The sequence below is a fragment of the Osmerus mordax genome, chromosome 5 (genome assembly GCF_038355195.1).
Source record: "Osmerus mordax isolate fOsmMor3 chromosome 5, fOsmMor3.pri, whole genome shotgun sequence".
Taxonomy (NCBI): Eukaryota; Metazoa; Chordata; class Actinopteri; order Osmeriformes; family Osmeridae; genus Osmerus; species Osmerus mordax.
In genome coordinates, this window is record NC_090054.1 from 16,930,906 (window position 1) to 16,957,505 (window position 26,600).

General features: G+C 45.3%; 4 protein-coding genes across 8 annotated transcripts; 2 read left to right on the top strand and 2 right to left on the bottom strand.

The window, feature by feature from the left end:
* Positions 1–753: 753 nt before the first annotated feature.
* rufy2 (RUN and FYVE domain containing 2) lies at positions 754–11,721 on the top strand. Of its 3 annotated transcripts, XM_067235900.1 has the most exons (19): positions 754–932; positions 1,517–1,657; positions 3,441–3,614; positions 3,793–3,910; positions 4,513–4,614; positions 4,969–5,092; positions 5,389–5,453; positions 5,579–5,644; positions 5,737–5,806; positions 5,940–6,041; positions 6,203–6,319; positions 6,710–6,877; positions 7,168–7,265; positions 8,704–8,823; positions 9,058–9,187; positions 9,719–9,813; positions 9,929–9,977; positions 10,123–10,203; positions 10,315–11,721. In XM_067235900.1, exons 2-19 carry the CDS (start codon positions 1,582–1,584, stop codon positions 10,456–10,458), a joined length of 1,899 nt encoding a protein of 632 aa, XP_067092001.1. In that variant the 5' UTR covers positions 754–932; positions 1,517–1,581; the 3' UTR covers positions 10,459–11,721. The 3 variants fall into 3 exon arrangements, with proteins under 3 accessions (XP_067092001.1, XP_067092000.1, XP_067092002.1); XM_067235899.1 differs by lacking the exons at positions 754–932; positions 1,517–1,657 and adding an exon at positions 1,941–2,460; XM_067235901.1 differs by lacking the exons at positions 754–932; positions 1,517–1,657; positions 8,704–8,823; ... (3 more) ...; positions 10,123–10,203; positions 10,315–11,721 and adding exons at positions 1,941–2,460; positions 7,874–8,076.
* Positions 11,722–11,858: 137 nt separating this feature from the next.
* hnrnph3 (heterogeneous nuclear ribonucleoprotein H3 (2H9)) lies at positions 11,859–16,152 on the bottom strand. Of its 2 annotated transcripts, none has more exons than XM_067235903.1 (11): positions 16,087–16,152; positions 15,254–15,357; positions 14,984–15,139; positions 14,638–14,781; positions 13,664–13,802; positions 13,056–13,246; positions 12,865–12,957; positions 12,624–12,736; positions 12,404–12,539; positions 12,247–12,303; positions 11,859–12,134 (listed from the first exon to the last, which is right to left on the bottom strand). In XM_067235903.1, the coding sequence occupies exons 2-11, from the start codon at positions 15,339–15,341 to the stop codon at positions 12,058–12,060; spliced, it is 1,194 nt and encodes a 397-aa protein (XP_067092004.1). In that variant the 5' UTR covers positions 15,342–15,357; positions 16,087–16,152; the 3' UTR covers positions 11,859–12,057. The 2 variants fall into 2 exon arrangements, with proteins under 2 accessions (XP_067092004.1, XP_067092003.1); XM_067235902.1 differs by having other exon boundaries at positions 15,254–15,361; positions 16,087–16,143.
* A 327-nt stretch (positions 16,153–16,479) lies between these two features.
* LOC136943071 (phenazine biosynthesis-like domain-containing protein) lies at positions 16,480–18,618 on the top strand. 2 transcript variants are annotated; one of them, XM_067236226.1, is made up of 9 exons: positions 16,480–16,564; positions 16,765–16,864; positions 17,057–17,155; positions 17,354–17,463; positions 17,538–17,567; positions 17,659–17,747; positions 17,818–17,993; positions 18,183–18,245; positions 18,424–18,618. In XM_067236226.1, the coding sequence occupies exons 1-9, from the start codon at positions 16,481–16,483 to the stop codon at positions 18,534–18,536; spliced, it is 864 nt and encodes a 287-aa protein (XP_067092327.1). In that variant the 5' UTR covers position 16,480; the 3' UTR covers positions 18,537–18,618. The 2 variants fall into 2 exon arrangements, with proteins under 2 accessions (XP_067092327.1, XP_067092328.1); XM_067236227.1 differs by lacking the exon at positions 17,057–17,155.
* A 37-nt stretch (positions 18,619–18,655) lies between these two features.
* dna2 (DNA replication helicase/nuclease 2) lies at positions 18,656–26,551 on the bottom strand. The gene is made up of 23 exons (XM_067236229.1): positions 26,522–26,551; positions 26,350–26,406; positions 25,131–26,236; positions 24,848–25,021; positions 24,553–24,736; positions 24,228–24,376; positions 24,010–24,141; positions 23,650–23,878; positions 23,393–23,510; positions 23,134–23,290; positions 22,821–23,015; positions 22,437–22,673; positions 22,235–22,348; positions 21,914–22,023; positions 21,601–21,710; positions 21,234–21,455; positions 20,945–21,138; positions 20,758–20,847; positions 20,428–20,635; positions 20,084–20,173; positions 19,813–19,995; positions 19,444–19,590; positions 18,656–19,335 (listed from the first exon to the last, which is right to left on the bottom strand). The coding sequence occupies exons 1-23, from the start codon at positions 26,549–26,551 to the stop codon at positions 19,282–19,284; spliced, it is 4,290 nt and encodes a 1,429-aa protein (XP_067092330.1). The 3' UTR covers positions 18,656–19,281.
* Between the last annotated feature and the right edge of the window lie 49 nt (positions 26,552–26,600).

A 26,600-nucleotide genomic window follows, 5' to 3' on the forward strand; every position in this document is an offset into this window, starting at 1 on the left:
CACAATTGTTTTGATGTTGCACTTAAGATGTGACCTTCTTTTTGCTGCACTATATTATGTGATATGGTAGTAAAGATATTGTGGTTGCAGTATAATTAACATATTATTCTTGTGCCTGGTAGCTGAGAGGTGGTTACTTTGCACTGTGCCTGGATAGACCGTTCCTTGACTGAAACTATTAGAACTATGCACCTTTTCTGCTGTGCTTTCTATAAGCACTATTTTTTATGTCACTTTGGATAAAAGCATTAATAAATACAAATTTAAATTGTAAAATTATGTTTAGGTTTATGAAGAAGCATTATAGGCAAAAAAAGTGGTTGAAAGACAGCCTTTATATTGTTAAAGGTTATTATCAGTTTCACTCCCACATCCACTGTTGCAATAAACGACGGGCAGAATTTCAGAAGCAATTCATTCATGTGAAAGGCTGCGCTGTCACAAAGATAAGCCTCTTCCTGAATGGCTTTACATTCCATCTGCTGCATGGGAACAGGGATTGGCCAGTGTGTACAAGCTTGCTCCATCCCCTTCATCTTCACGTTTAGGGATTGGCCAGTGTTTGCAGACTTCCTCTGTCCACCCCACTCCCTCCAGTGCCAGCGGAGGCTCCTCCCTACCCTTGTCGACCCTCCCCAGCCCCTCCCCCTCTCTGTGCCTCAGCTATGTGAGTGTGTGTGTGTTGGTGTGTGTGTGGCGTGTGGTCTGATCCGTTCCCTGGAGCGACATCACCCCCTGCTCTCTGCTCCGGCCGGGACTGCCGAGGGATGAGACCCATCCAGAAGCACGGCCCAGAGCATCAACAAATCCTTCTCCTGGCAGCTAGATCAACTACCAGCACTGTTGGACTAGACCTGGACTGGGAACTACAGAACCAAGTAGAACCAAGCCTTGTCAACCAGAGCAATAACACTACTGCCGCTCCCTCTGAGGTAAGTCAGTAGAACTAGCTTCATGTGTGCATGTGTGTATGCTCTACAAGACAAGAGGCTTGTGATGGGGGCGGCTGTGGGCATAACATGACAATGCATCTCCATTCTGTTTGGGCCCGAAAGACAAACAAAATGACAAGTGTGACATGCAGTTGGAAAGACAAAGCGATCGTAGTTGCAGACAGACTGTTAAGGAACACAGGCAGACAGATTTGAGAGACAAGGAGACAGAAGGCCCATTGGAGGGTGCAGCAGGAAATCAGAGTCATATGATCCTGGCTCACTACTTGCCAACTGGAGGGACTGCAGCATACTACATGGTTTACAGTTTAGCTCCTTAGTGTGGCTGTGGTCAGGGTGTGGACAGGACACTGAACTAAGAGCAAAGTCCTTTACGGACCTCACGGTCAATCTTGCCACTACAGAAGGTTTATGATGTTGTCATGTTCCACAAGGATACTTTCCTGTGATTGCTCAAAGCACAGACCAATAAATATCTTTACATAGAGAATATTACTTGTAATAGAATAACTACAATGCCATGTTAATGCACAGTCATTTCTCATACCCGGCTATGTCGGCAGATCTTTCTCTGGTGAAGCCCATCCACATCAGTGTGACCAAGGACAGACTCTAGTCACCTCGAATCATGTACTCTCCCCAAAGTCTTCATCGCTGGGGTATCACACACAGTGAGAGCATGGAGCGACTGGCATACAACCAAGGTAGGACAATAACAACAGTAACAACTACTTCATACGTCATCACAGTCTGCATTACATGTTTTTGTATATAACTACATGTGATTTCTAGTGCATCTGGAAATACTTTGCAAACAACTGCATTGTACAATTACATTAATATAGATACAGTGCAGATGTAATGCTAGTGGTTGACAGTAGATGGTAGCAAACGAACATCTCTGGTACAAAACCATTACGTAGTGCTTTTGTGTCTTCTGAGCATTTGACACCACCCCTCCGGTTCAACGGAGATTCGGCTCAGTGCTCGGTGTAAACAGAACTCTTCAGCGCTTTAACAAATCCGATACTCTCATTTATTAATTTACAAACGGGCTGTTAGCATTCAGCATGTAAGCACAACTTGATGGGCAGATTAGCAACCCAAAGTGGGTTAGCAAACCGGTCATTGTTTTCTAAATGCTATTCCAGACATTTTTGTGCCATGGTTGTCAGGTGAACTGGCCGTGACCGTTTCATTTTGACTTCGACGATGGCGACACCTGCAGAACACGACCTTGCATTAGCAGAGGCAGAAACTAGTAAGGAGAAAGCACAGGTATTCGGAATTCTGAGGCTACAAGAAGAAAAATCGACTTGTGAAAAAGCTAACGTTAGCAACAGCAGTAGCAGTGGCAGCACGACCATGAGAGCAGGGGATGGGAGATGGCAGGCTCCTATATTCGCTCTCGCAAGGAAAGCATCGGAGACCTTTTCAGGAAGCATTCACGTTCTGCCAAAGGTAGCAGAACACAGAACGTCACTCTCCGATGAGTGGAGTGTCAAAGGTAATTAGAGCTAGCAATATTGACCTCAAAACTCACTTAAGAACTAACCGCATCTGAACACTCTTGCATTTATATGTTATTGTATCAGATTGCTCAATCATGTTATTTGTGCAAATGAACGGTAGCTTAAAGCTTGTCATCAAGTCGCATTCAAAGACTGTTGTCAGATTTAGTAAAGAACCGTACATTCTTAACATGTGGTTTATCTACGAACCAATAGCTGTCTAGAACCACACCCGGGCCCCCTGTGATGATGTGATGCTTGCTGCTGTTACTATGGTGCAATAGAGAGATGCGCCATGTTACAGAAATGCAACTACACAATCCGACTGGGGGGCCGGAAAAGTCTCCTGTCTTGTGCCGTGCCACATAATCATGAGGGGGCTCAAAAGGCTGATTGGAGGATGGAGTCAGAAACAACAATTTCTCCATTAGTAAAGCCTAATCTATTTATCTTAACAATGGTTCTGTTTACAATGCTGTGGTGAATTCTTAAGGTAACATGAACAAAAGCCCATAATGACTTGAGTGACCTCAAACATACTGTAGCTGTTGGAGTTTACATACACTGTCAGTGCATGGATGTTGTGTAGCCTACTCCCAAACACTTCTGCTGTGAATGAGTAACAACAGTGGAGCTGAGACATTAACAGAAGCAGGGCCTAGGTTACTATTAGACATTCTAATGAAAAGCTGTGAACCAGGCTTGTTTAACCAGTGACAGACCCCAGAAGGGGTTTCCAGAGTAACCAAATAATGTTTGTCATTCAGTTGACAAGAAATTATTGTTCATTGGTCAGGATGTAACCCTGTAGTACACTGTGTACAGAACAGGCATCAGGTGAGTACACCAGTTCAGGGAACCAAGAAAAATGAGCTGGTTTGTCATGTTCTCAATTACTTATATTGAGATGCTAGCAGTGTACAACATTTATACTGTGTGTGTGTGTGTGTGTACATTTGTGTGTGTGTCTCCCTAGCCCTGCGGGACCCCATGGCAATGGAGAGAGCCAACTTGTTGAACATGGCGAAGCTAAGCATCAAAGGCCTAATTGAGTCAGCACTGAGCTTTGGACGCACTCTGGACTCTGACTACCCACCGCTTCAACAGTTCTTCGTTGTCATGGAGCACTGCTTAAAGCACGGCCTCAGAGGTACCTGCATTAACACAACCAACACAACCTTTATCATTGTTATCTTCATTGCAGACTCTACACGTAAAGAAACTTACTTTTCATCATCGCATAAATCACATAAAACTATTGCGTGATTGCATTGTTACAGATGTTGCTGAGTGTGGTTGTGTGTGCGTGTTTCCATGATTGTCTGCAGTAAAGAAGTCATTCCTAGGATTTAACAAGTCCCTGTGGGGTCCATTGGAACTGGTGGAGAAGCTTTGTCCAGAGGCAGGAGAGATCTCAGCCAGTGTCCGAGACCTGCCTGGACTCAAGTACGGACTACAACACCACCACCACAACAGAACACACTTTTATATCACTTAAGTACCAAGATACCTACAGGGAAACCAATCCCTTGGATTAAGATTTAAAGATTTTTTAAACGTCTCTTTGTATAAAAGCATCTGCTAAATGAATGAAATGTGACGTAATGTAAAAGACTGATTAGTAAAGACTGTCGGTATGTGTATAAAGTGTTTAAGGTTCTTGTTTCACCTGTGTAGCGACTAAATATTTAAAAGTGGATGTCCTCCTGTGGTAACTGATACCCTTAAGAAATCTGAGAAAGCCAGATGGAGATGGACTTTCACTTCAGCTTTCCCCACTGAAGGGGAACGGGTGATTAGCTTTCGAGACTGCAGACAGTTTCCTCTGAGCACTGTGACCATATGATGACTCATCATGGTAGTTAGAGTGGAAACCTGCTCTCAGCAGAACTTTGTTAGTGCCACATGTACAAACAATGTTCATGTTTTAGTGAGGCTGTCGGAACAGTAGTACTCACTTTTGATCGCGTTTTCTCTCTCGACCTACCCACTTCTATTTATCTTGTCTATTTCTCTATCTCTCTCTCATCATCTGTCTATCTCCCTAGGACTCCTTTGGGAAGAGCGAGAGCTTGGCTGCGCCTGGCTCTGATGCAGAAGCGCCTGGCAGACTACCTCCGTCTCCTCATCACCAGGAAGGATCTGCTCAGGTACACACTACACTCATGCTGATTTTACATTTACATTGTTTACATTTAGACATTTAGCAGACACTCTTATCCAGAGCTGTAAGTACAGCGACATTTCCCCCGAGGCAAGTAGGGTGAAGGGCCTTGCCCAAGGACACAACGTCATTTAGCACGGCCGGGAATCGAACCGGCAACCTTCTGATTAATAGCCCGATTCCCTAACCGCTCAGCCATCCGACTCCCCATCTGATCAGTATGCACACATACTTTACAGACACACACCTACACTACATATACAGACACAAGGATACCAATTATTACAGTCATACACACACGCCCAGATACACAAGCAAACGTGTGTGTGTGTGTCCTCAGTGACTTCTATGAGAGCTCTGCAGTCATGCTGGAAGAGGAGGGAGCGGTCATTGTGGGCCTGCTGGTGGGCCTCAATGTGATCGACGCCAACCTGTGTGTGAAGGGAGAGGATCTGGACACCCAGGTGAGGAGGGAGAGGCAGAGTATTAGAACTGGTGATACACAACAACAGGTTCATGTTGGGTTTACTGGATGCTTTATCATTGATCGCACCATGATGGCTCACCAGGTTGAGCGCGTTCCATATGGGCTGAGGCCTGATTCCTGCTCCATGTCTTCCTGTCTTTCTCCCCTACATCTCGTCTACTTCTTAACTGTCTCTGTCCAAAAAGGCCAATAATTGATATTTTAAATAGACAGATCAATATCTGGTCCTTATGTTCATCTAGCTGATGTTGACTGTTCACCTTCACCTTCCAGGTGGGGGTCATTGACTTCTCCATGTACCTGAAGAATGACATAGATGACTATAGAAGCGAAGAGAGGTACGGTGGAGGCAATGTTTCAACATGCTCCTCTACTGAGATTCTATATGTCCTCTGATTGTTTGTCTCAATGAAGACAAGTAGAACTAAGCAAACTTTCTTTCAACTTGTACTTTTCTCAACAGAAACAGTCAAATAGCTGCCATTTTAGACCAAAAGAACTACGTTGAAGAATTAAACAGACAAATGAAGTAAGTCTCGAGAAGTGTCTCAGAGTGGGTGAGGGTATGTGTGAGTGGTTGACTTTGAAATGTAGCTAAAGAGCTGTATATTTCTCTCTCAGTTCTACAGTGCACGGTTTACAGGGCAGGGTGGACTCTCTTGAGAAATCCAACTCTAAACTCATAGAGGAGGTAGGACAGTGTATCTTCTTCATTACCAGTCTACCCAGTAACACCTATAATATTAGTTAAACACTGTAACCTTTGGCCTGTTGTGATTGGTCTCTGACATATGTGGACTGATGGTGATTGGTTTGATTTGCAGCTGGCCATAGCCAAGAACAACATCATCAAGCTGCAGGAGGAGAACCACCAGCTGAGAAACGAGAACACTATCATCCTGATGAAGACCCAGCAGCACCTGGAGGTACTGTACCTGTTGGACGTTCCTCTGATTTCACCCACAACTCAGCCTGACGCTCACACTTTGCTTTCCTCGTGAAATCAGACCTCCTGTGTTCCCACATACGCCTTTGTTCAGCCGATGTGACATGTTGCAACTGTGTGGGGTGCTGTGTGATTGGCCAGGTGACGCAGGGGGATGTGGATGTGGAGAGAGACACGTACAAGCAGTCACGCCAGGGGCTGGACCAGATGTATAACGAGGCCCAGCGACAGCTGAAGGAGGAGTGTCAGCTACGGCAGGTCTGTCTGTCTGTGTCTGTCTGTCTGTGTCTGTCAGCGAAGGCCTGTTTGTCTGTCTGTCTGTATCTGTCAGCGAAGGCCTGTCTGTCTGTGTCTGTCAGCAAAGGCCTGTCTTTCTGTCTGTAACTGTTCCTTTTTAGCTAGACTGAAGAGAGTTGAGAACTGGGGAAAGTTTAGGGGAGATGCATGGTTTGTTCCTACTGTGTTTTGTTTTTCTCCAGGATGTGGGGAATAAACTGATGGCACAGGTTTGTACCGGCCAAGTAGAATTATTTTGTATTAGTTGGGTATTTAGTTAGCCGTGCCATACGTTTAGTTAATAATATACTTAGTTGGGTTATCTTGGTAAAATAAGGAATGGTTAGTTACCAGAGTGTTCTGTCCTGCCAGGAGGTAGAGAATGAACTGGTGGTTCAGGTGAGCATGAAGCAGGAGATGGAGCTGGCCATGAAGCTGCTGGAGAAGGACATCCACGAGAAACAAGACACTCTGATTGGTCTACGGCATCAGCTAGATGAGGTCAAGGCCATTAACGTGGAAATGTACCAGAAGATGCAGGTAAGGGCCCTGCCCACACAATACCAGTCTCTCTCTCTCTGTATTCACAACACATGCTGATCTATACTTCCTCAAAAATTTGACTTTTGTTTGCCATCGGTCTAACCTGTTTTTTGATCAAGTTCATGTACTGTAACTGGTTTTACAGATTAGATCTGATGTGATGTATTGTTGTCCGATCCCTTATCATCAGTGTGTGTAACTTGATGCCAGGAAATGTTATGTAATAAAATGTAAAGTAATGCAAAGGGATCTCAGTGGTGTTTACGTGTCTGGTTGCCGTTTGACAGACGTCTGATGATGGGATGAAGCAGAAGAACGACATGATCACCCGACTGGAAGAGAAGACCAATCAGATCACGGCGACAATGAAACAGCTGGAGCAGAGGTAAGACCTAACATCATTCATTTCAAACGCTGATGATGCCTGATTAGTCAACATGATGTAGCCAGACCTAATGCATCAGATTCACACAGCTTCTTGGTGTGTTTTGACTGGCGATTGGTCGGCCATTAAACTCATCCATGCTGGCATGTTCACCACCGTCTCTTTCTGCATGTCAGTATTTGTTATGAGTGTTTGTTTTACCTTTTGGCCATCATTTCAGGTCATTTTAATTGGCTTTTAGGTGGCTTTAGGTTGGTTGGTTGATGTGATGCACCCATAGCTTTGTCATGGCCCAATCAACAGACACCTCCCTTTCTCTTTCTCTGTCTCCTTCTCCCATTGGTTGACTGCCATCTAATTTGGGATACTTAAGGAATGCTTTGTTTAACAGTTTCTTCAGGCTTTTTGGTGACATGAAGATTCACTGATATTGACATCCTTGTTTCCCCTTTGTTTTCTTCTTTGCCCGTCATCGTCACCACATTTTGCCCTCCATCTATTCATTTGTTCATCGTTTTTACATCACTGCACACCTCTTATTCTCCTCCTCCTTCGTCTGTATCCCCTGTTCTGTCCTTGCACTGATCTACTTTTTGTCATGTGACCAGTGATAAGGACTTGTTAAGCCAGACACGCACGCTAGCCATGTCCTTTGTAAAGTGTGCCAGCACTGACACAGAGCATCAGTACAAGCTAGTCAAGGACATCTCGTTCTGAACACTGACACTAAATGCACACCTTCTCTCTCTCTCTCTCTCTCTCTCTCTCTCTCTCTCTCTCTCTCTCTCTCTCTCTCTCTCTCTCTCTCTCTCTCTCTCTCTCTCTCTCTCTTTCTCTCTCTCTCTCTCTCTCTCTCCCTCTCTCTCACTCCCTCTCTTGCTCCTTCTCTAAACAGGGGTTAGTTTACATGCAGTATGGTTTACTCCCTGTGGAGATGGCTCTTTGATAAGTACTGTAGTCCTTTGGTTTTGTATCAGTTCAAGGTTTTTCTCACCGGGGAGTTTTGTGGTGAATTCAGTTATACTGTTACTGTTACTATGCTACTGTAATAATGATAATAATCCACTCAGTCATATTTGTTAGAGCAAATATACCCAACAAAACATAGTATAACAGTTGTCTTTTATCACTTGAAACAATAAAGTTAGATGTTTTGAAATGTTGGTTGTGGCTCAAATCTATTGTGGAATCATTGAATTTATCACATTCGTCAAAGAGTGGTAGTGAAGTTAAAACATCAGAGATCCATTCCATAAACAAATGCTACACACTTCCTGTTTTCTTATTTTGGCCGTCCCTTCTTCCTCTATCAGTTTGCCTGGAGGTGCTTGGCCCTCCCCTTTTCCGTTGCCAGTTTGTGCCATAGCATTCCCCCTTCCTGCCCCCCGGCCATGTGGCCTGGAGCCTGAGTTTTACCCGGTTGGTTTAATTACACCAGATTACAGGAGGCGGAACGCGACCGCTGGACGGCCGAGGACGGAGCTCGTAAATTCAAGCAGGACTTTGCAAACAAGGCGGACATGCTGCAGAGACAAATTGCCCAGAGAGAGAAGCAGCTGTGAGTAATGTTGTCAGAAATGCAATGAAAATGTATAAAAGCTACACAAATTTTGAAAAAATACATGTGGCTGCTATGTCCTTCAATTTCTTCTTAGATAAAAGTATCTGCATGTTGTTCTTGTTCTTACCTTTTTTAACTACATATATTGTGTATAACTACTGTAACCATGACTTCTTATTCACTCCTAATTGTGAAGTGGCCTAAAGTTGATGTTGTTTTCTGTTCCCGTAGGCAACAGCTGGAGACAGACCTGAAGATTGAGAAGGAGTGGCGCCAGACGTTACAGAACGATCTGGAAAGAGAAAGAGACTCAGTCAACCAGCTTAGTGCCGAGGCCTTGCAGATCAATGGACTCAAAAAGGTGTGTGGGAGAGTGAGAGACAGAGTGAGAAACAGTGAGATACATAGAGTGAAAGACAGAGTGAGAGACAGAGTGAGAGACAGAGAGTGAGAGACAGAGAGTGAGAGACAGAGAGTGAGAGACATATAGTGAGAGACATATAGTGAGAGACAGAGTGAGAGACAGAGTGAGAGACAGAGTGAGAGACAGAGTGAGAGACAGAGAGAGAGAGACAGAGAGAGAGAGACAGAGAGAGAGAGACAGAGAGAGAGAGACATATAGTGAGAGACATAGAGAGAGAGACAGAGTGAGAGACAGAGTGAGAGACAGAGTGAGAGACAGAGTGATAGAAAGAGAGAGAGACATAGAGTGAGAGAGACAGAGTGAGAGACAGAGAGTGAGAGACAGAGAGTGAGTGAGAGATAGAGACAGAGAGACACAGAGAGAGACACAGAGAGAGACAGATAGAGATACTATGTGTTGATGGGGGCATTGTGTCTGGATCCATCCAGTATGTGGGATGTATCATCTAGTGCGTGTTTGGTTTTGCAGGAGTTCCACCGTCTGCAGGATGAGAACCACCAGCTGAAGGGGATCTGTGAGGAGCAGGAGCAGGCCCTGGAGGAGCTGGGCTGCAAACTCAGCGAGTACTGACATCCTAATGATCCAATCCAGCTCAACTTTAATATCATGTATGATAGAGTATATGATGCTGACTTGATGGAGGAATTAATTCTTCTGTTGTGGTTTCTATGATCATAGATCGAAGCTCAAAATTGAAGACATCAAAGAAGCAAATAAAGCTCTTCAGGTGAGTGACTCCACATCTACTGTATGCTTGTTATGGAAGATAATTCAACACTTGACAAAAGAACAGAACAGCGGGAATAGTGCCAAGGAGCCTGTAGTTAATGCGCGGAAGTGTTTGTGAGTTATGTAAAGAGTATTTGTCTCAGGGGGGACAGGTTTGGCTGAAAGACAAGGAAGCCACACACTGTAAGCTGTGTGAGAAGGAGTTCTCCATCTCCAGAAGAAAGGTAGGGGGAACACAAAGGTTATCACAGTAGCATATACAATCTCAGCTCGCGATGCTGCACTGAGAAGTCACAGATATTGTACGTGTGCTTGTCTGTCTGGTTCGTCTGCAGCACCACTGCAGGAATTGCGGGGAGATTTTCTGTAACGCCTGCTCCGACAACGAGCTTCCTCTTCCTGCTTCTCCCAAACCGGTGCGAGTCTGCGACACATGCCACGCCCTCCTCCTGCAGCGCTGCTCCTCCAATGCCACGTGAGACACTACCCCCCCCCCTCCCTGTCCCGAACACACCCTCACAGCTTTAACTCCACCTACTTACCCGAGACTGACACTCGGAGCAGGCAGGACTGTTATAAGGATGGATCGTTTACATTCTACGTGTTGTCTCTGGCCTTTAACCTAACCTCAATAGAAATGTTGAAGGACACTAAGGTTTCAATGATTAACCTTCTCCAGTCTCCTACTCTAGATCACGAACGCCAGTCTGACCTTGCTATTCCATAGGTTCCCCTAATGTGATGTTGAATCTGTTGTTCAGTGATTGTCAGGGTCAGCAGCTGTGTTCCAGGTAGCTTGCCCACATAGCTGCATTTAAAATGCAATACAATTCAACAAACATTGATAATGGTATTCACAACATGTTTACAATACAACTCTTTGAGGAGTGTTTGGTTGAATGCGGACCCACATTTGTATGTTGTGTTTATGTTGGTCAAGGATGTAGTAATTGACCTGGAGCGCACCTGTAGTTTCCCTGTCCTCTAGAGGTTTTATGTCCTGTGATTTCTGGTGATGACTGGTCCTAACTGGCTTTCTACAAACGTGCCTCTTAACAAGCCAAACTATAGTTGTTGCTTGAACAGGTTTGTCTCTGCATGGTACAATAGACACATGTATGTTTATCAAAAGCACTAAACTTCCACTGCTGCCCTGAGATGTAAGACAGGAAGTACAAGCAACAGCACACAACCTTTTCTGCTGACTTTGGATTACTGACTGAAAAATACTAAACTGACTCATTGAGTTATGCAGTGGTTGAGCAGTGATTATAACTCTTCTTACGCTAAAATAGCAACAAGTATATGTGTAATAATGCCAATTTCTTGTCAATTGGACAAAGATATTAATTTCAGAGTATTTATGTTTTATGTTATTTTAATGCTTATTATTTGAATATTGTTCTGAGTGTTACATTTTAAAGACTTGGCCAAGAATTTTATGTACAGCACATGTTTAATTTGTATGTAACCACTTAGGTTAAGGATACACAAGCTGTATATTTTGTTTTGTATTCAATCAACAAAACCATGTTTACAATTTATAATATTCCAGAAGTGGAATTAAGGGTTTTCATGAAATACAAACTGTGATGTAATACATCTCACTCATATAAACGATTGTCAGAGTATTGATATCATTTGCACAGTATTGACATACTGTATATAAAATAGTTGAACTATTGTCTTCACTAAATGTTATTTAAATGGCATTGATTTAAAGGTGGCGCAAACTAGCTATCTTTCTTGCCTTTCAATCTGTTTTTATTACACATACTGACACATACCAATCAATGTTTTTTTCCCCAATAAATATTAAGCAGGAGGACAGCTCATTTAATAGAAATACACCTGTCAAGATTTGTAACCATGACTCAAATTGAGAATTAAATATAAAATTTATTAGGCAAAATGTACAATAGCTGCTGTTTCTCCTATGCAACAGCTTAAATATATATTTTTATTCCACTCTTTGAGACTGGAATATATTCTACCTTAGTACTTTTCATGAACAAGTGAAAACATTCAAATACAAAACAAATCTCCAACAATGTTTGGTTGGAACACACAGTTCCCCTTCAGAATACCCCTCGAAGTCCACTTCCCCTTGAGCCTACGCCGCCAGAGTTACCATAGAAACCACCACCGCCACGGCCTGAAAGAGAGTCAGTCAGAATCAGAAATGGCTGCAGCTTCCTGGTGGGCCTCAGACTGGTGGGCCTCAGACTGCTGGAGACACGTATGTCTCTGATAAAAAATACACTCACCCATATCTGATGACCCACTTGCTGTTGAGTTGAGGAAGAGTTCTATATACCGGTGTTCTGTACAAAGAGATAAACATTAGGACAAGATGGGAGGATGTAGCTTCCAACTAAACCCAGCAGACTTATTCCATCTTGGTTGGAGAGTGGCTGTACGTACGCATGTGGTTCTTGTCTTTAGTCATGGCTGACACGGCGTCTTCATGGGACCTGAACTCCACGTCAGCCTCCCCGGTGGACTTCCCGTTAGGACCAACGTCGATGTGCACCCGCAGAGGACTTAAAGGGGAGAAGAACTGCACGCACACACACACCTTTTAACAAGACACACGCAGTATTCCTAGGTTCAGGGGAGGGGTGACAGACTGAGGTCCTCTTACATTGGCAATGTCTCCCTCAGTGGCACGAAAGGGCAGACCTCTCATGTGCACAAAATGTCCACTGTGAAACCCAGAGCTGGAGTCTCCTGCACCGTAGCCATGGCCTCCCATACCTACACACACACATTTAAAGGTTCACAGAAAAATGCTACTTCATGATTTGTAAACTTCTCAAAGTGGTATTAACTGGTGGCCACCATAGACACTAGAGAGACGAGAGCCAAGCAGCAGCAAAACTCACCTCTCCCCCTCTCGCCTCTCACCCGCTCATCAAACATCCCGTTGCCAAAGCAATAGTTATTAAAACCGTTGTAGTTGTCAAAACCTCCATAACCTTGAGGGGAGAAAGAAGGAGATACAATAAGACAGGGAGAAACTAACAAATAAGAGAGCTAGGTGAGATTGAACAAAACCACAACAGAACCTGCTTACCACCACTGTAGCCTCCTCCGCTGCGCATCTGGTCCAGCAGGGCCCCTCCCCGGCCGGGCCCTGGCCCAAAGAACCCACCCCGGGTCATCATGGGCCTGTCGTAGGGGCCGGGTCTCTGCCCGACGCCCCTGCGTGGCAGCTCATAGTAAGCCCTGATCTCATTCCTGCTGCTTTTAAAGATCTCTATATACCTGTGGAGGTCAACAGGCGAGGTGGGGGAGAGGTGGGTTAGGACAGGAGCGTAGTGGCGCTCCAACATAGGGTGGAGGTGGCACACAGCATGATGCTGTATAGAGGGGTGGTTAAGGTTCGGCACAGAGGCAATAAACTGTGGAGGTCTACTATCAACAGTAGCTCTACATAAACCCCTCCCCCCCAGTGTAATATTGACACACATGAATGACAGCTAGATGTCCAGAATAAGAAAGATTAAGTAACTGTAACAATAGCTATGGAACTGCCCCACTCAGTCTTCCCGATACAGTATTTATCTAATTCATGATCATACCATCTTTAGCTAAAGAGGAAAGATGCATGATTCCCCCATACCCATACCCCCCTTACCAACCAGAAGTACCCAGTTATCCCAGTCTGCAGTCTGTCCCCACCTGTGCCCTATTCTTTCCTTGTGTTTCCCCAGTGCCTTTTCTGCTATCTCCTTTGAGGCAAACTGCACGAAGGCTTCCCCTGTGCTCCTCCCCTGGTAGTCCATCGGCAATGTTATCCCATTTGGCACGATTCTCAACCCTTTAACCCAAGGACAGATAACCCCACAGAGGGGGGGCAAAGTTAACAAAGCTGACACATAACCCATCTGGACAAAACAACAACGCCTTAGAACTCTCCCTGAGGGCTCAAGTTGTCCCCAGGCCCTGGTCTAGCACCAGTATTACTGTCCCACATCTTGACCATGACCACCAGGAAGAAAATAACCTCCATCTGACCCTAGATCAGAGTCCTGGGGCAACTTCACCCTCCTCCGAGACCCCCCTGCCCCCCAACTCCCCTCCATAGGATTATGTCAGTGTGATATCTGTCGGTCTTATCAAGTCGGGGCATACACAGCTCACTTACAATACAATCATATTTTTTTAAGAACAGTAAGCACTGAGACATCGTAGTTAAAAAAAAACAGGCTCTACTCAGGGCACGCACAGACATTGAAAGCAGGATTGGACCAGAACATGGAGCGACTTAAAATGGGTTATGTTACACTTCTGGACAGGAAGTCGTAAATAATAACCAAATAATTAACATGGCCAACTGTCATATAATCTGAGATTTAAAAAATTTATTTTGCACATTTCATTTAGTCAGCAGGTCAATTTCCAGGAGGATTAAGTCACCACATGTTCTTCAAAGCTAAAAATGTATTAGTATACATTTGTAACATTTCCTACAATGTGCATGTATCCTTTGTCACAACTACCTACAACATCAATCAATAATCATCAATGATCTATAGACCTGCAGTGGTTGCAACCAATATAACCCCTGAGGCTGCCCTGGGGGAAAAACCTCTCTGTCTATCTGCCTGTTTGCTAACTGACAGGACACTGAGGTTTAATGGAGCAGCATCTACCTGAGAAGAATTGCACTATCTCCTCCTTACTGCAACCAAAAGGCAGCCCTCTTAGCCGCAGCATGCAGCCGCTGCAGCTGTCGTAGTCTGCAGGCCCACTGCGCTTCAACACCCAGTCCATCTCACTGCGGTTGGACTTGAACACTGTAGGGCAGAAACAGGAACACATTCAATAAAGATCAATAAATGGGACAAGGTAAAAACAGGAAGAGCGAGAGGACAACTTCAGGGACATAATATTTCAGAACACGTTTGTAAAATGATGAAATAATGACCTTTTCTGCGGACAGAACTCAGTCCTGCCACGGAAAATACAAAGACAGAAATTCAAGACTATTAAGTGCACCTTCTATGTAGCGGTGTCCCATGTATTTACGGTCCTTGGCTATGGCATTCTTGAAGTCCTCTGCTGTTTTCAGTTCAACAAAGGCCTCTCCACTGGGCCTGCCTTCTTTGGAGAAGGTAAAACACACCCCATTCACCTTGCCAACGATGTCACAATCTGAGGATCACAGACAAAGATACACACCGTTAGCACATTTGTTTTGCATATGGTAAGTAGCACACTCGAAAATGGTAGAATGTAGATATTGTGTCGTGCATTTCTTCTACTAACCAGAAAAGAAGCTGGCCACCTCTTCTTGGGTGCAAGACCATGGCAAGCCCCTGATCCTCACCACATAGCCCTCGTCATTCATCGACATCCTCCCTTACTCTGACCTAGCTAGGACATAAGGACAAGGACATTCCTTGTAAGCAGACACACGACTTATTAAAGTAACTGTAAAACTCAATTTCTAAATATATCTCTAAATATATTTATTTGTCAGTGTTCATCTGACTATCTAGATCGGCTACTGTAAGAGTTGTCATACACCATGTATTACTATGAAAATGCAAATAGCAGTGTTAAGTTCCAGGTGTTCACTTCAACAGCTGGCACTAATAACAACTGGCTATCGGTATCTAACCTGCTTCACCTTTGCTGTGAGATGTGATGTGGTTTGATAGCTCTCTACTAGTGCAGTTATCCATTTCAAGTTAGCCAGCTACACTTGCACTGTCATGTAGCATACCTACAGTGTAAGCTAATTAGCTTGTTACATAAAGTACAATTGGAGGCTACTGGTTGGTGCCGGTTTCTAAGAAATTTTATTTATTGACGCTACCAGCCACCAATCTAATGCCAACATTCCATTAAGTTACTAACTAGCTAACGTAAGCTAACTTTCTTAGCAAGCTCCAATTGCTATCGTTAGCAAAGGTTAGCTACCCTAGCTAGCTGTACAGCTAGTTCAGTAGGACACCACTAACGGTCAAATGTGGTAGCTAGCAAGGCAAGTAAATGCATAGTTTTATTTTTAAATGAAGACTTCTATAACAACACGTTTAACTAGCCATCATTTACAAATATTCACTCGATAATGGAAATAAATAAAATAGTCTCACAATCGTGTCCTCTTTCTGGTCTTTCTTTTTTTTCAGGTGACACTGATAAGTTGATTCACATCACAAGTTGCCAGGTTATGAATAACCTTCTACACGAGTGTCTAAAACCCCCGTACACATTTTTGTCCCCGATTTCTCCAAAGTAAAATTACTAACCATCACTTTAATACAAGGTTTAGCAGGTTTATATACGTCTTAATGGTTAAAGGTATTCTTCTTCATATAAAAAGATTTCATATTCATATTTTTTAAGCAGAAAAAAGAACAGGAGTCAATGCGAGGTTTAATGAACTGAATAGAGTATTTGTACAGGGCACTGACTACGGTCTAAAGTCCATTGAAATTAGTTTGGGGCTTACACTAGTCATCCGGGAGGTCATCTATAGTAAAAATAATGAAGATTCCAGTATTCACCGTTGATGCATTTACTAATCTACCCTTCAAAGGGAATCCTGCAGCTGTTTGTCCGCTTTTATGTGTAAGTACATCTGTATATTTGATCAACTATTACATGGACATTACATACAAACGTTTTTCAACATTGCTTCTGTGTTGGGTTACTATTGAGTATTGAAAATGAGTATCTAAACATAATGCTTAATTTTCAGTTAATTAATTCCCCTTTCTAAGACTATTGCACAGAAATGACAACAATTTATCATATTTTCACCCATGCAGGAGCTGCAGGATGAGTTGTACCAGAAGATAGCAGCTGAGATGAATCTGTCTGAGACAGCCTTCATTACACGGCTCAACCCAGCCGATGACTTCAGCTCAGGTAGGCTTACACTTCCTAGGCTTTTTATCCATGGTACACGTTCAATAATGTAACAGGGTCTGTCTGGACTTTGATCTGCCTGTTAGTGAAGGACAGTTTGTGGCTTTCTAGTATATGCTAGACCTGGAGACTGTATATTGTTGTGATAACTTGTGAAGACTTTGCACTGGTAAAAATGTTTACTTCTATCAGGAGCCCGTTTTCATCTGCGGTGGTTCAGTCCAACCAATGAGGTTCCCCTGTGTGGCCATGCCACCTTGGCCTCTGCTGCTGTACTCTTCTATAAGAAAAGTAAAAAGCTTTATATTAACTGTTTTCACTGTGATAAAGGCAACTGGGACAAATTACATACAATTACCAATGTACCCTTCCAAAGGATAGACTAGCAAAGAACAGAACAGTACAGAACATTAATTGCAATAGATGGGTGCAGGATTCACCTATTAGTATTGTGCACATAGTAACTCTTTCACTTATCTCCTAACCCAGAAAATATTAACTCAACTTTGGTGTTTGAGACTATGAGTGGAGAGCTACATGTCCGCCAGAAGGGAGACTCCATAGTCATGGACTTCCCCCTCAATAAGCCTGTACCCCAGGTACGCAATGAAAATCACGGTTTTGCCTCAAATGTCTTTCTGACGACTACTGATATTATATTTTTGTTCTTCAGGTGGCAGATGATTTTAAAGAAGTCATTAAAGTAAGTCAAAATGCAATTTTAATAAAAGTTTTATCCAGGCTATCCATAACAGAAAGGTCATATATTAATGAATGGTATGCAACGTGTGAAGGCTGCTGTAGGAGACCATCCAGTTCAAGAAGTGTGTCTCTGTCCCACAACCAAGAAGCTGATGGTTCGCCTAGATGATACCTGCGACAGGTCAGCGTGTTTATGGTGTTTGTGTGTGTACAGAAAGTATTCAGTACTATTTACACAGTGTTTCTCTCAGGTCAGTGCTGACCAGCCTGCAGCCCAACGCTGCAGCCCTGCTGGCCAGTGAGAGCAGTGGCAGGGTGAAAGGGGTGATAGTCACCATGCTGGGAGCCCCTCAGTGCCAACCGGGCTATGACTTCTACTCCAGAAACTTTTCCCCCTGGAATGGCATTCCGGAAGACCCCGTCACTGGTACTTGCAGGCATTAAACATCACCCAAAACATCTTCCATTATGCCAAGAGGATTCTGATATTCCAAGAGTGACTTCTGGTCTCTGGAAGGAGAATCTCATTAAAATTGTGTGGTTCAGAATCACTACAGGGAGTGGGTGGACTTTTTGGTCAGTGGCACACTAGAAACACATTGTTCTATCATTGCAGGTTCCTCACATACTGTGCTGGCGAGCTACTGGTCTGAGAAACTAGGCAAGAAGATTATGCTGGGTAAGCTTAACATTAAACAGTTAAGTTACAGAGCAGTCATGGGTGCATATCTCTGTATTTCACCTGCTTCAAACATGTTCATATTTATACAATGTTGAAACTATGTTGTGAAACTTTAGGAATCAAAGTTTGATACTTGTATGTAAAATGTCACTAATGTACTTCTTGTACCTGCCAGCCTATCAGTGCTCAAGTCGTGGTGGAGAACTGCAGCTGGAAGTGAGGGATGATGGGAGACTGGACATCACAGGCCAGGCAGTCACCATCCTCGAAGGAACTCTGTTTTTATAGTTTTGTCTATATACAGTGTAACTGGATTTAAACAAATTCTAAATAATTTGGGTGCATAACACCTGTGAATAATAAAACTGAAAAATGCTAAATAATTAAAATAATTTATTCACAGAAAATACCAAATTACACAATACAAAATTCTTATTATTACACATAATAAAAGACGGATGGTATGAAAGACAATTAATAATCATAATGAGGTTTGGAACATTTCTAGTGAAACACTAGCCTGCTTCTTTGTGAGGTCAGTACTGGTTCAGTCAAGGTTAGGTAGAAGGAGTGAAGAACTATATTTTCCGAATGAACAAATTACTGTTATGAATCATCAACTGAGGTAAGTTTGTAGAATTATGTAGAAATTAGACATGGTACCTTCCAGTTTACCCTTCACTGAGCAGCATGTATATAAAATAGTGTATTCAAGAGTGTAATGAATCACATCCTGCTAAATCAAACTGGTTAAAATTAAAACAAGAGACACCATTGCTGTTTTGGTTCAGTGCTTAAGATCAATCTCCAATGATCTAAAAGATTCAAGTCACAGCGTGAGCACCATTTCAAGTACCAAGATGATGAACAAATACAGTTTAAGCATCTGGATGTAATTTCTGAAAAAGTCTTGATCACAGAAATGTATATCAGGAGAGCATTTAAAGCAGCAGATGAGGTAGTGCATATTCTGTTCTATATATTTCATTTTGATTTTTGGAACGTCACCTCACAGTGTATAGCAGTCCTTCCATCACAGATGCATGATGGGTAACACCTCATGAGCTGCCAGAGGGAGCTGGAATATGTGGCTTGCGGTTAAGAAAAACTTTATTAGACAGCACAATCCATAGTAATCTAGAAGTACTGTAACAAACACAAGTGTGTGTGTGTTTGTGGAGGGGATAAAGGATATCATGTTCTCCTGCTGCAGGTGGTTGAGGAGTTTCTCCAGGGGGGCGTAGCGTCTCAGGGTGGGGATGGAGCCCAGCATCAGCAGCTTGTGTTTGGCTCTGGTGATGGCCACGTTCAGCCTGCGCCAGTCCTTAAGAAGCTCCCCCAGCTGAGAGGGCACACACAAACAGACACCCACACACACACACACACACACCAAGACACGCACACACATTCCACAATGGCGAGACATATAAGCTTACCACTGACTAATTTAAAAACACAAGTTAGACACAAAGCTACCTTTCAGTCATAAAGCCCTTTGGATCTTTCTGTGCTTGTATCAGTTCACCCTCCAGACTGAGGTTAGTCAGCTCTTCTCATGACTCACGTTGCCGTCAGGGTGGCTCCTGACAAAGGACACGATAATGAGGCTCTTGTCTCTGCCTTGGTACTTGTCCACTGTGTTGACCTCCACGCCTTTGAACTCTGACCCCACCAGCAGCCCTGAAATAGTCTTCAGCTGCTGCCTGTAGGGGGCGATCACCCCAATGTCACTGGCCCTGCAGCCTGCCTGGAACGGAACAGGCAAGGGGACTGTTAGTTATCTGGCAGCCGAGGGAACTCTCCACCAATCACAAGCTCCAAACCCTGAGGCCTACCTTGAGCACCATGCTGAGCAGACGGTGGACCAGGACTGCCTCCGTCTGGTTGCTGACGCCTCCCTGCTCCACCGTCTCTCCTGCTGGCACCTGCAGGGGGCGGTAGAGACCGTGCTCAGACACAAGAGCCCAGTAATTTCAGTCATAGAGGATGGTGGGTTTGTAGTGTATTATATATGGGGCGTCATGCAAACTATGTTGTGTATTGGGCAGGGAGATGTTGTGAGGTATGTCTAATTTGTGCAGTGCTAAATAATAAATAGGGTGTTTTACAGTACTTTGTGTACAGTATGTGGATTTTTTTGTACATTGTGGGAAGTATGTCACAAGCATTGTGTACTGACCAGGATAGTGTCCAGGAAGCAGACAGGGTTGTTTGGTAGCAGGGCAGCTTGTATCCAGGCCCGGTCCTCTGGGCGGGTGAGGCAGAGCTCCAGCTCTGATTGGACAGTTTCTAGGTGGGGCAGGGCGAGGAGGCCGCTGGCGGTGCGCTCTGAGCCACACTCCAACCTCCCCTCGTACATTAGCGTGTTACTGAGGGACATGATCTTACTGGAGGGAGACGGCACAAGACAGGGTGAGTTTCTGAGTTTCTGAGAGAGAACCGAAAGACTTTGCGTCTGTGAGAGCGTGATTTTGAGTATATGTGCTTAGAGAGAGATTCCTAGCCATACCTGTTCATTCTGTACTGAACAGTCAGCTGGACCACCGCCTCCTTGTGGTGCTCCAGTCGTTTGAACAGGCTCTCGTCCATCCCCAGAGACCTAGAGACGCGGGAGAAGCCACACATAAACACACGTTTTAGGTGGTGAACTGGCGTAGGTTACCGAGGTTTGGGAGGGCGGGACAGGATGGTCTGACCTGGCCTCCTGGTTCTGGACGATGGGGGGCAGCTGCTGGTGGTCTCCCACCAGGACAAAGCGCTCGGCGTAGAACAGCGGTCCCAGGCACACGGGCTGGCAGATCTGAGATGCCTCGTCCACGATGCAGAAGTCGAATCGACGGCGGGTGAAGATGGGGTGTTTGACTCCCATACAGGTGGTGGCCACTACGAGCTGCACAGACATGTGGAAGAAATAAAACTGTATTATAAAGTAGTATTGTAGAGCAAGCTGTCAAAATGTGTGTGTGTGTGTGTGTGTGCGCGCACCTCCTTGTTGTAGAACTGCTCCAGTTCGGGGAGGGTGTGTATGCCGTCGGCCCGCCCCCTCTCCTCGGTATAGGCCAGGATGTCTGGGTGGACCTTCTGACTCCGCCCTAGGCGTAGGAATCCCACCTTGAACCTGCGCAGCTTCAACAGGATGTTGTCCACAGCAGAGTGGGTGTAGCTGGTCAGTAGCACACTGAAGCCACATGCATACAAGATGCGTACCTGTGGGACAGAGGAGGAAGAGTGTTGAAGCACTTCAACACACTTCTCACGTCCAGGATTCAGATTGGAAAAGAGAAACAGAAAGGAGAGGTGAACAAGGGAAGGAAGAGAGGAGGAGTCGAGGGAGGAGTGGGCCAGGTCTTACAAGGGTACAGATTGTGGTGGTTTTGCCCGTGCCAGGCATACCCACTATCAGGGTGTAGTCTTTACACAGTAGCACCTTCTTCATGGCCTGCTTCTGAGGCTTGTTGAGCCCTACAACACACACAGGACAGACACACACACACACACACACAGGACAGACACATGGATAGGAGGGTTAGCGGGAGACAACAGGACACTGACTATTGGATGTAGTCTGTGATGATCATGGATTATGATCCATGGTCATGGAATTAGAGATTAGGAGGATGGTGGAGTGACGTTTCGTGAAGGGGGATGGAAGAGAGAGACTTCACCTTTGAGGATGTTAGCCACGGTATCCTTGGCCTCGTGGGGTAGCACGCTGCTCAGACTGGAAATGAACTGGGGAGGACGGAAGTCCACAATCAGCTCCCTCAGCCTCAGACTGTGACCACACACACACACACACACAGACAGACAGACAGGAGGGAAACATTGAGTGAGTGACTGGTTTTCCAACGCCAGAGTCTTTGTTTCTCTTCCACATCTACACTTCCTGTAGATTTGGCTGTGATCATTTCAAGGATCATCCTCAAGTTTCTCATGCTCTCGTCCTATTCTCCTCTGAGGCACACTGAAGACAAGGGACACCAAACCTGGGAGGGCTGTTCTCCATGAGCTTGGAGAGGTTGACCAGATGTGTGGACAGGCCGGTCACTCCTTCATCATGGTCCAGACGGAACACCACCCCACTGTGCCTGGACAGATCCCTACAGAGGAGAGGAACGCCAGCTGTTAGACAAGTCCCTGAACCAGAGATGCCCACGATGCTGGAGTACGAGTGTGTGCGAGTCTCACCTGTCCAGAGTGCAGCTGACTGTCCTACTAGCAACATCACACACGTATCCGGTTGCCACGGCGACCAGCTGCAACTTTTCGTCGCTCACAACAACCCGGTCACCAACGGCCAGTCCGCTCACAGTTTGGTCGGCAGCTCCGCTTCGCCGCTCAAAGCGGTGGATGAACACTCCATCTGATTGGGCTTTCACCTCACCAATCAGCTGAAGGTTCCCGACACACCCTCCTCTCTTCTCCCTTACAACACAGAGCAGAACAGACAATCAAAAATAAAGGATCTTTTCAAAATCTTCCTAAAACCAGAAGGTCGCAAGTGTCTTCTCAAAACACACACACACGCGTTTTGTTAGTATACTGTGTGTGTGTGTGTGTATGGTGCCCCACCTCTCCTCTGCGGTTTGCAGCCAGACACGTTTGCGGCCATTCTTGGTCTCCATAGTGACCGCCTCCAGGCTGCAGAGGAGAAGCCAGTGGCTGAAGTACTGCAGGTGAGACTCCATCACATGACCACTCTCCTGCTCCAGAAAGGCCTGCACGGCATCATGGGAGGCATAGTCCGGCAATCTACTCTCAACAGCCCTGAAGAGACAGAAACAACACAACCATTAAAAAAAAACTATATATATGACACATTTTCCTAACAACATTTAGATTAGTATACTCCCTCTCAAAGATCAGTAATAATAACCATTCTCACCGGTCATAGAGCCCACAGTTCCTGCTCTGGGGGCAGTACTTGCAAGTCTGTCTGTCTGTAATGATGTCAGGAAGGGCGGAGAGCCGAGTCTGTCCCGCGCCCTTCACTACAGTGTTTCCCAGGTGATGAGCCAGTGTGTTCCGTAGCTTCAACAGTTCTAAAAGTTCATCAAAACAGTATAGTATAGTTTACAGGAAAAGGGACATGTGTCAGTAAAACTGATCCAGGTGGTGTCAGGTTAAGGGGGGGTGTAGCCTACCTCTTCGGTCCATGTGGTTGCCCACTATGGGGAGCAGGCTGCCAGTCTTCAGGTAGAGCAGGAGGCCCGCCTCCGCATCACAACGCCTCTCCAGACTCATCAGAGTGTACAGGATAACCTGCAAGATCACACCACAGGGTCTACCACCGACTCACCTGGCTACGAGTATATGTGTGTTTGTATACGAGAGAGAGAGAGAGAGAGAGAGAGAGAGAGAGAGAGAGAGAGAGAGAGAGAGAGAGACTACACTCCAGTACCTGGCTGCGGTGCTCTATAGAGTTGGACTCTCTTCCGGTCTTCAGCTCCAGGGGCATGAGCCGCTCCACTGGGGCTCGGCCACGGCGCTGGATCCGGACCCGGGCCGTCACGTCGATCTTCCCCTTCAGACCGAACCTGGGCGACCACACGTTCTCCTCGATGTCCACCACCTCAGCTACCGTGACGCTGCATGCAGAGTCCTGCCTGCTCATAGCCCCGTCACTGGGCCTGGTTAGAGGGGACACACACACACACATTAAAAAGCATTCACCTTTATCTCTTGGTGGGGATATTTCTTTTTTCTTCTCATCTAACAGTCTGCTGAGATAAGTAGATGTGTGTATCTGTGTGGTACCTACAGCTTGAGGATGATCTGTTTCTGTCCGGCCTGAGAGGAAGTGTGGAGGTAGTCCCTAGCCCAGTCGGCTAGGGCAGGCAGGTAATCCCACACCTCCTGCCTCATGTCTTCCTGCCTCAGATTCAGACTGTACCTGCAGACACACACACACACAAGTAAACTTGACAACAAACATACTAACAAAGATGGGTTGGAGGTAAAGGTTTGTCTGCCTCTTACATGTCTCCAAGGTAGTTGGGGCTCAGCAGTGCTTGATTGGCAAGTTGCTGCAAAGTCGTTATGGAAAAGTCTCCCCTCATAGCGGCCTTCTGGAAAATCTCATGAACCATGGTTCCATTCAGCATTTGTTTAGAGCCGCCGTCAAAACTCTGGACAGGTGAAAAGAACACGGGTTATCAGAAATAGCATATTTCATGAAAACTAAAGAATTGAGAAGGGACCTGGGATGGCAGACATCAATAATAAGATACAGGTCATTTTGACTGGCAATACTGACAGCTTATTTAAGGTACTCGTCTGAGGAACACAGCAACTGAACTAGTACCTTGAACATCTCCCCCAGCACGGCACGCCTCATGCAGCGGATCCCGCTGGAAATGCTGGTGCCAGAGACCAGCAGGTCAGGGAGTAGGACCAGGAAGCCAGAGTCTCTGTCCACCAACCAGGTGCCAGAATCACACCTGCCTTCAAGGTGAACCACGTCCCTCCGCGACACAGGGCTCGACACCCTGCCAACAAAACACATAAAATATTTCTTTGGAGTTCTGATTATTACTCACATATGCTGTGGGTGGTGTTACCATATGACCATAGAAATGTCTGGTAGGGAAGCCTCTTACCATCCGTCTCGGAGGATGCAGGTGTGTGTGGGCTGGAGGGTGTTGGAGCAGGTGATGGTAAGGTGTTTCTCCAGAGCTCCTCTAGATCCAGGGACTTCCTGGACATCTAGAACCCAGTACCGGTTGTTCTCACCTGGGCTCAAGATCACATGGTCTGGGATGATGTTCTTTTTCCTGGGTGCAACAAGACAACATAAGTTATGGATAAAGACAATTACATAATGAAAGGTAATGGTAGAGCACTCAAGCAACTAACATCTATTAACTTGTATCAGTGTCATACCCCATTTTGGACTTGTCCTGGTCCTCCTTGATATTATTGAAACTTTGTTCCATCTGGTCATCAAGCCAGCCTTCTACCAGACCCTCAAGATGGTCTTCTGATGGTGTCACACCCTTCCCATCAGCACCCTCTGTCCTCACCTGTCCTTTCTCTGAGGATGTCACACCTGTCCCATCAGGTTCCTCTCCATCCGCTTGCTTGTTTACTTCCTGTTTGTTACTCAGGGGCTCAGGTAGACATGGAGAAGCTAGCCCTTCCCTTAGTGGCAGCTTTCCAATATGCTGATCAGTCTTCTTGGAAATCACATGACTGCCGTCGTCTTTAACGTTAGTGGGGCTGTTCGCTTTCACAGTAGCTGTCGGCTCTGTGATAACAGTGAACACACTCTCCTCTTTCTGTGCTGCAACCTGTCTCATGGACCCAGAGTTGCTCTTGGATGACACACTGGAGGACGATACAGACAGTGGCCTTAACGATGTCATCTCCTTTTTAATCTTCCCCTTGTCTGTCAATACAATCTGACCAGACTTGGACTTCTTCAGGGCACCTTTACTTAAAATGCCTGAACTGTCTGACCGACCAATCACCTGCAGGCATTCCTCCAGAAAGCCATCACCAGGGAGGCGAGTGTGCTGCAGTGTGCTAAGGGAAGGCCTTGTGACTGGCTTGCTGCTGGTCCTTGCTCGCTTGGGTGTCTGAACATCCTCTGAATGGAAAAGCCTCTTCACAGACCCAGAGCCCATAAACAGGTCAGCCTTTTTCCTGCCTGTCTGGCCCTGGGCTGGAACTAGGTCTGGAGAGACCAGTGCTGGAGCTATGTTTGTGGCTGGTGAGCTTGTCTTATTTCTCATTGATAATCTACAAGTTGCCTTTATTGAGCAGATCCCTCTAGAGCCTGGCATGCGGCTGACAGGAGACTGGGAAAGTTGATCTTCAGGGAGCTTGCTAGATTGCTGTGGGGGCCTGATCTGGCTGTCAGGAGTCTCAGGAACAGTCATGAGGTCCGGGGAGGAGAGGATATTCTCCAAGATTCCAAGAGGACTGCGCTCGGACGAGATGGCGACGTCCGACTTCTCTTGCTCAGTGATCTTTTGAGGGGATGAGTTCTGAAAGTCAAACATTTAATCATTTATTCTTTAGCTAATGTACATTGAGAAGTAATCCAGCGTTTGCTACTTTTGTGTAAACTATACGAAAACATTGGAAAGGAATGCTGTACCTCTATCTTTGAAGAGAAAAATGAGGAGATGTTACTTTGTTGGCCTCGGATCCAAGTCTGTGGGATTAGATCAAATAGCAATGGCATTTATTTAATTATTATTAAAAAGAAAACTATAAGCAAGCAGATATTACCTAAACACTTACACACAAGGGCGCCAGACAAAACTCACCGAGGTTTTCTTAACCTTGCTCCTATTCATGGTCGCTAGACGGATAACGTTTGTAGACCAAATCAGACAACAGCTTGGC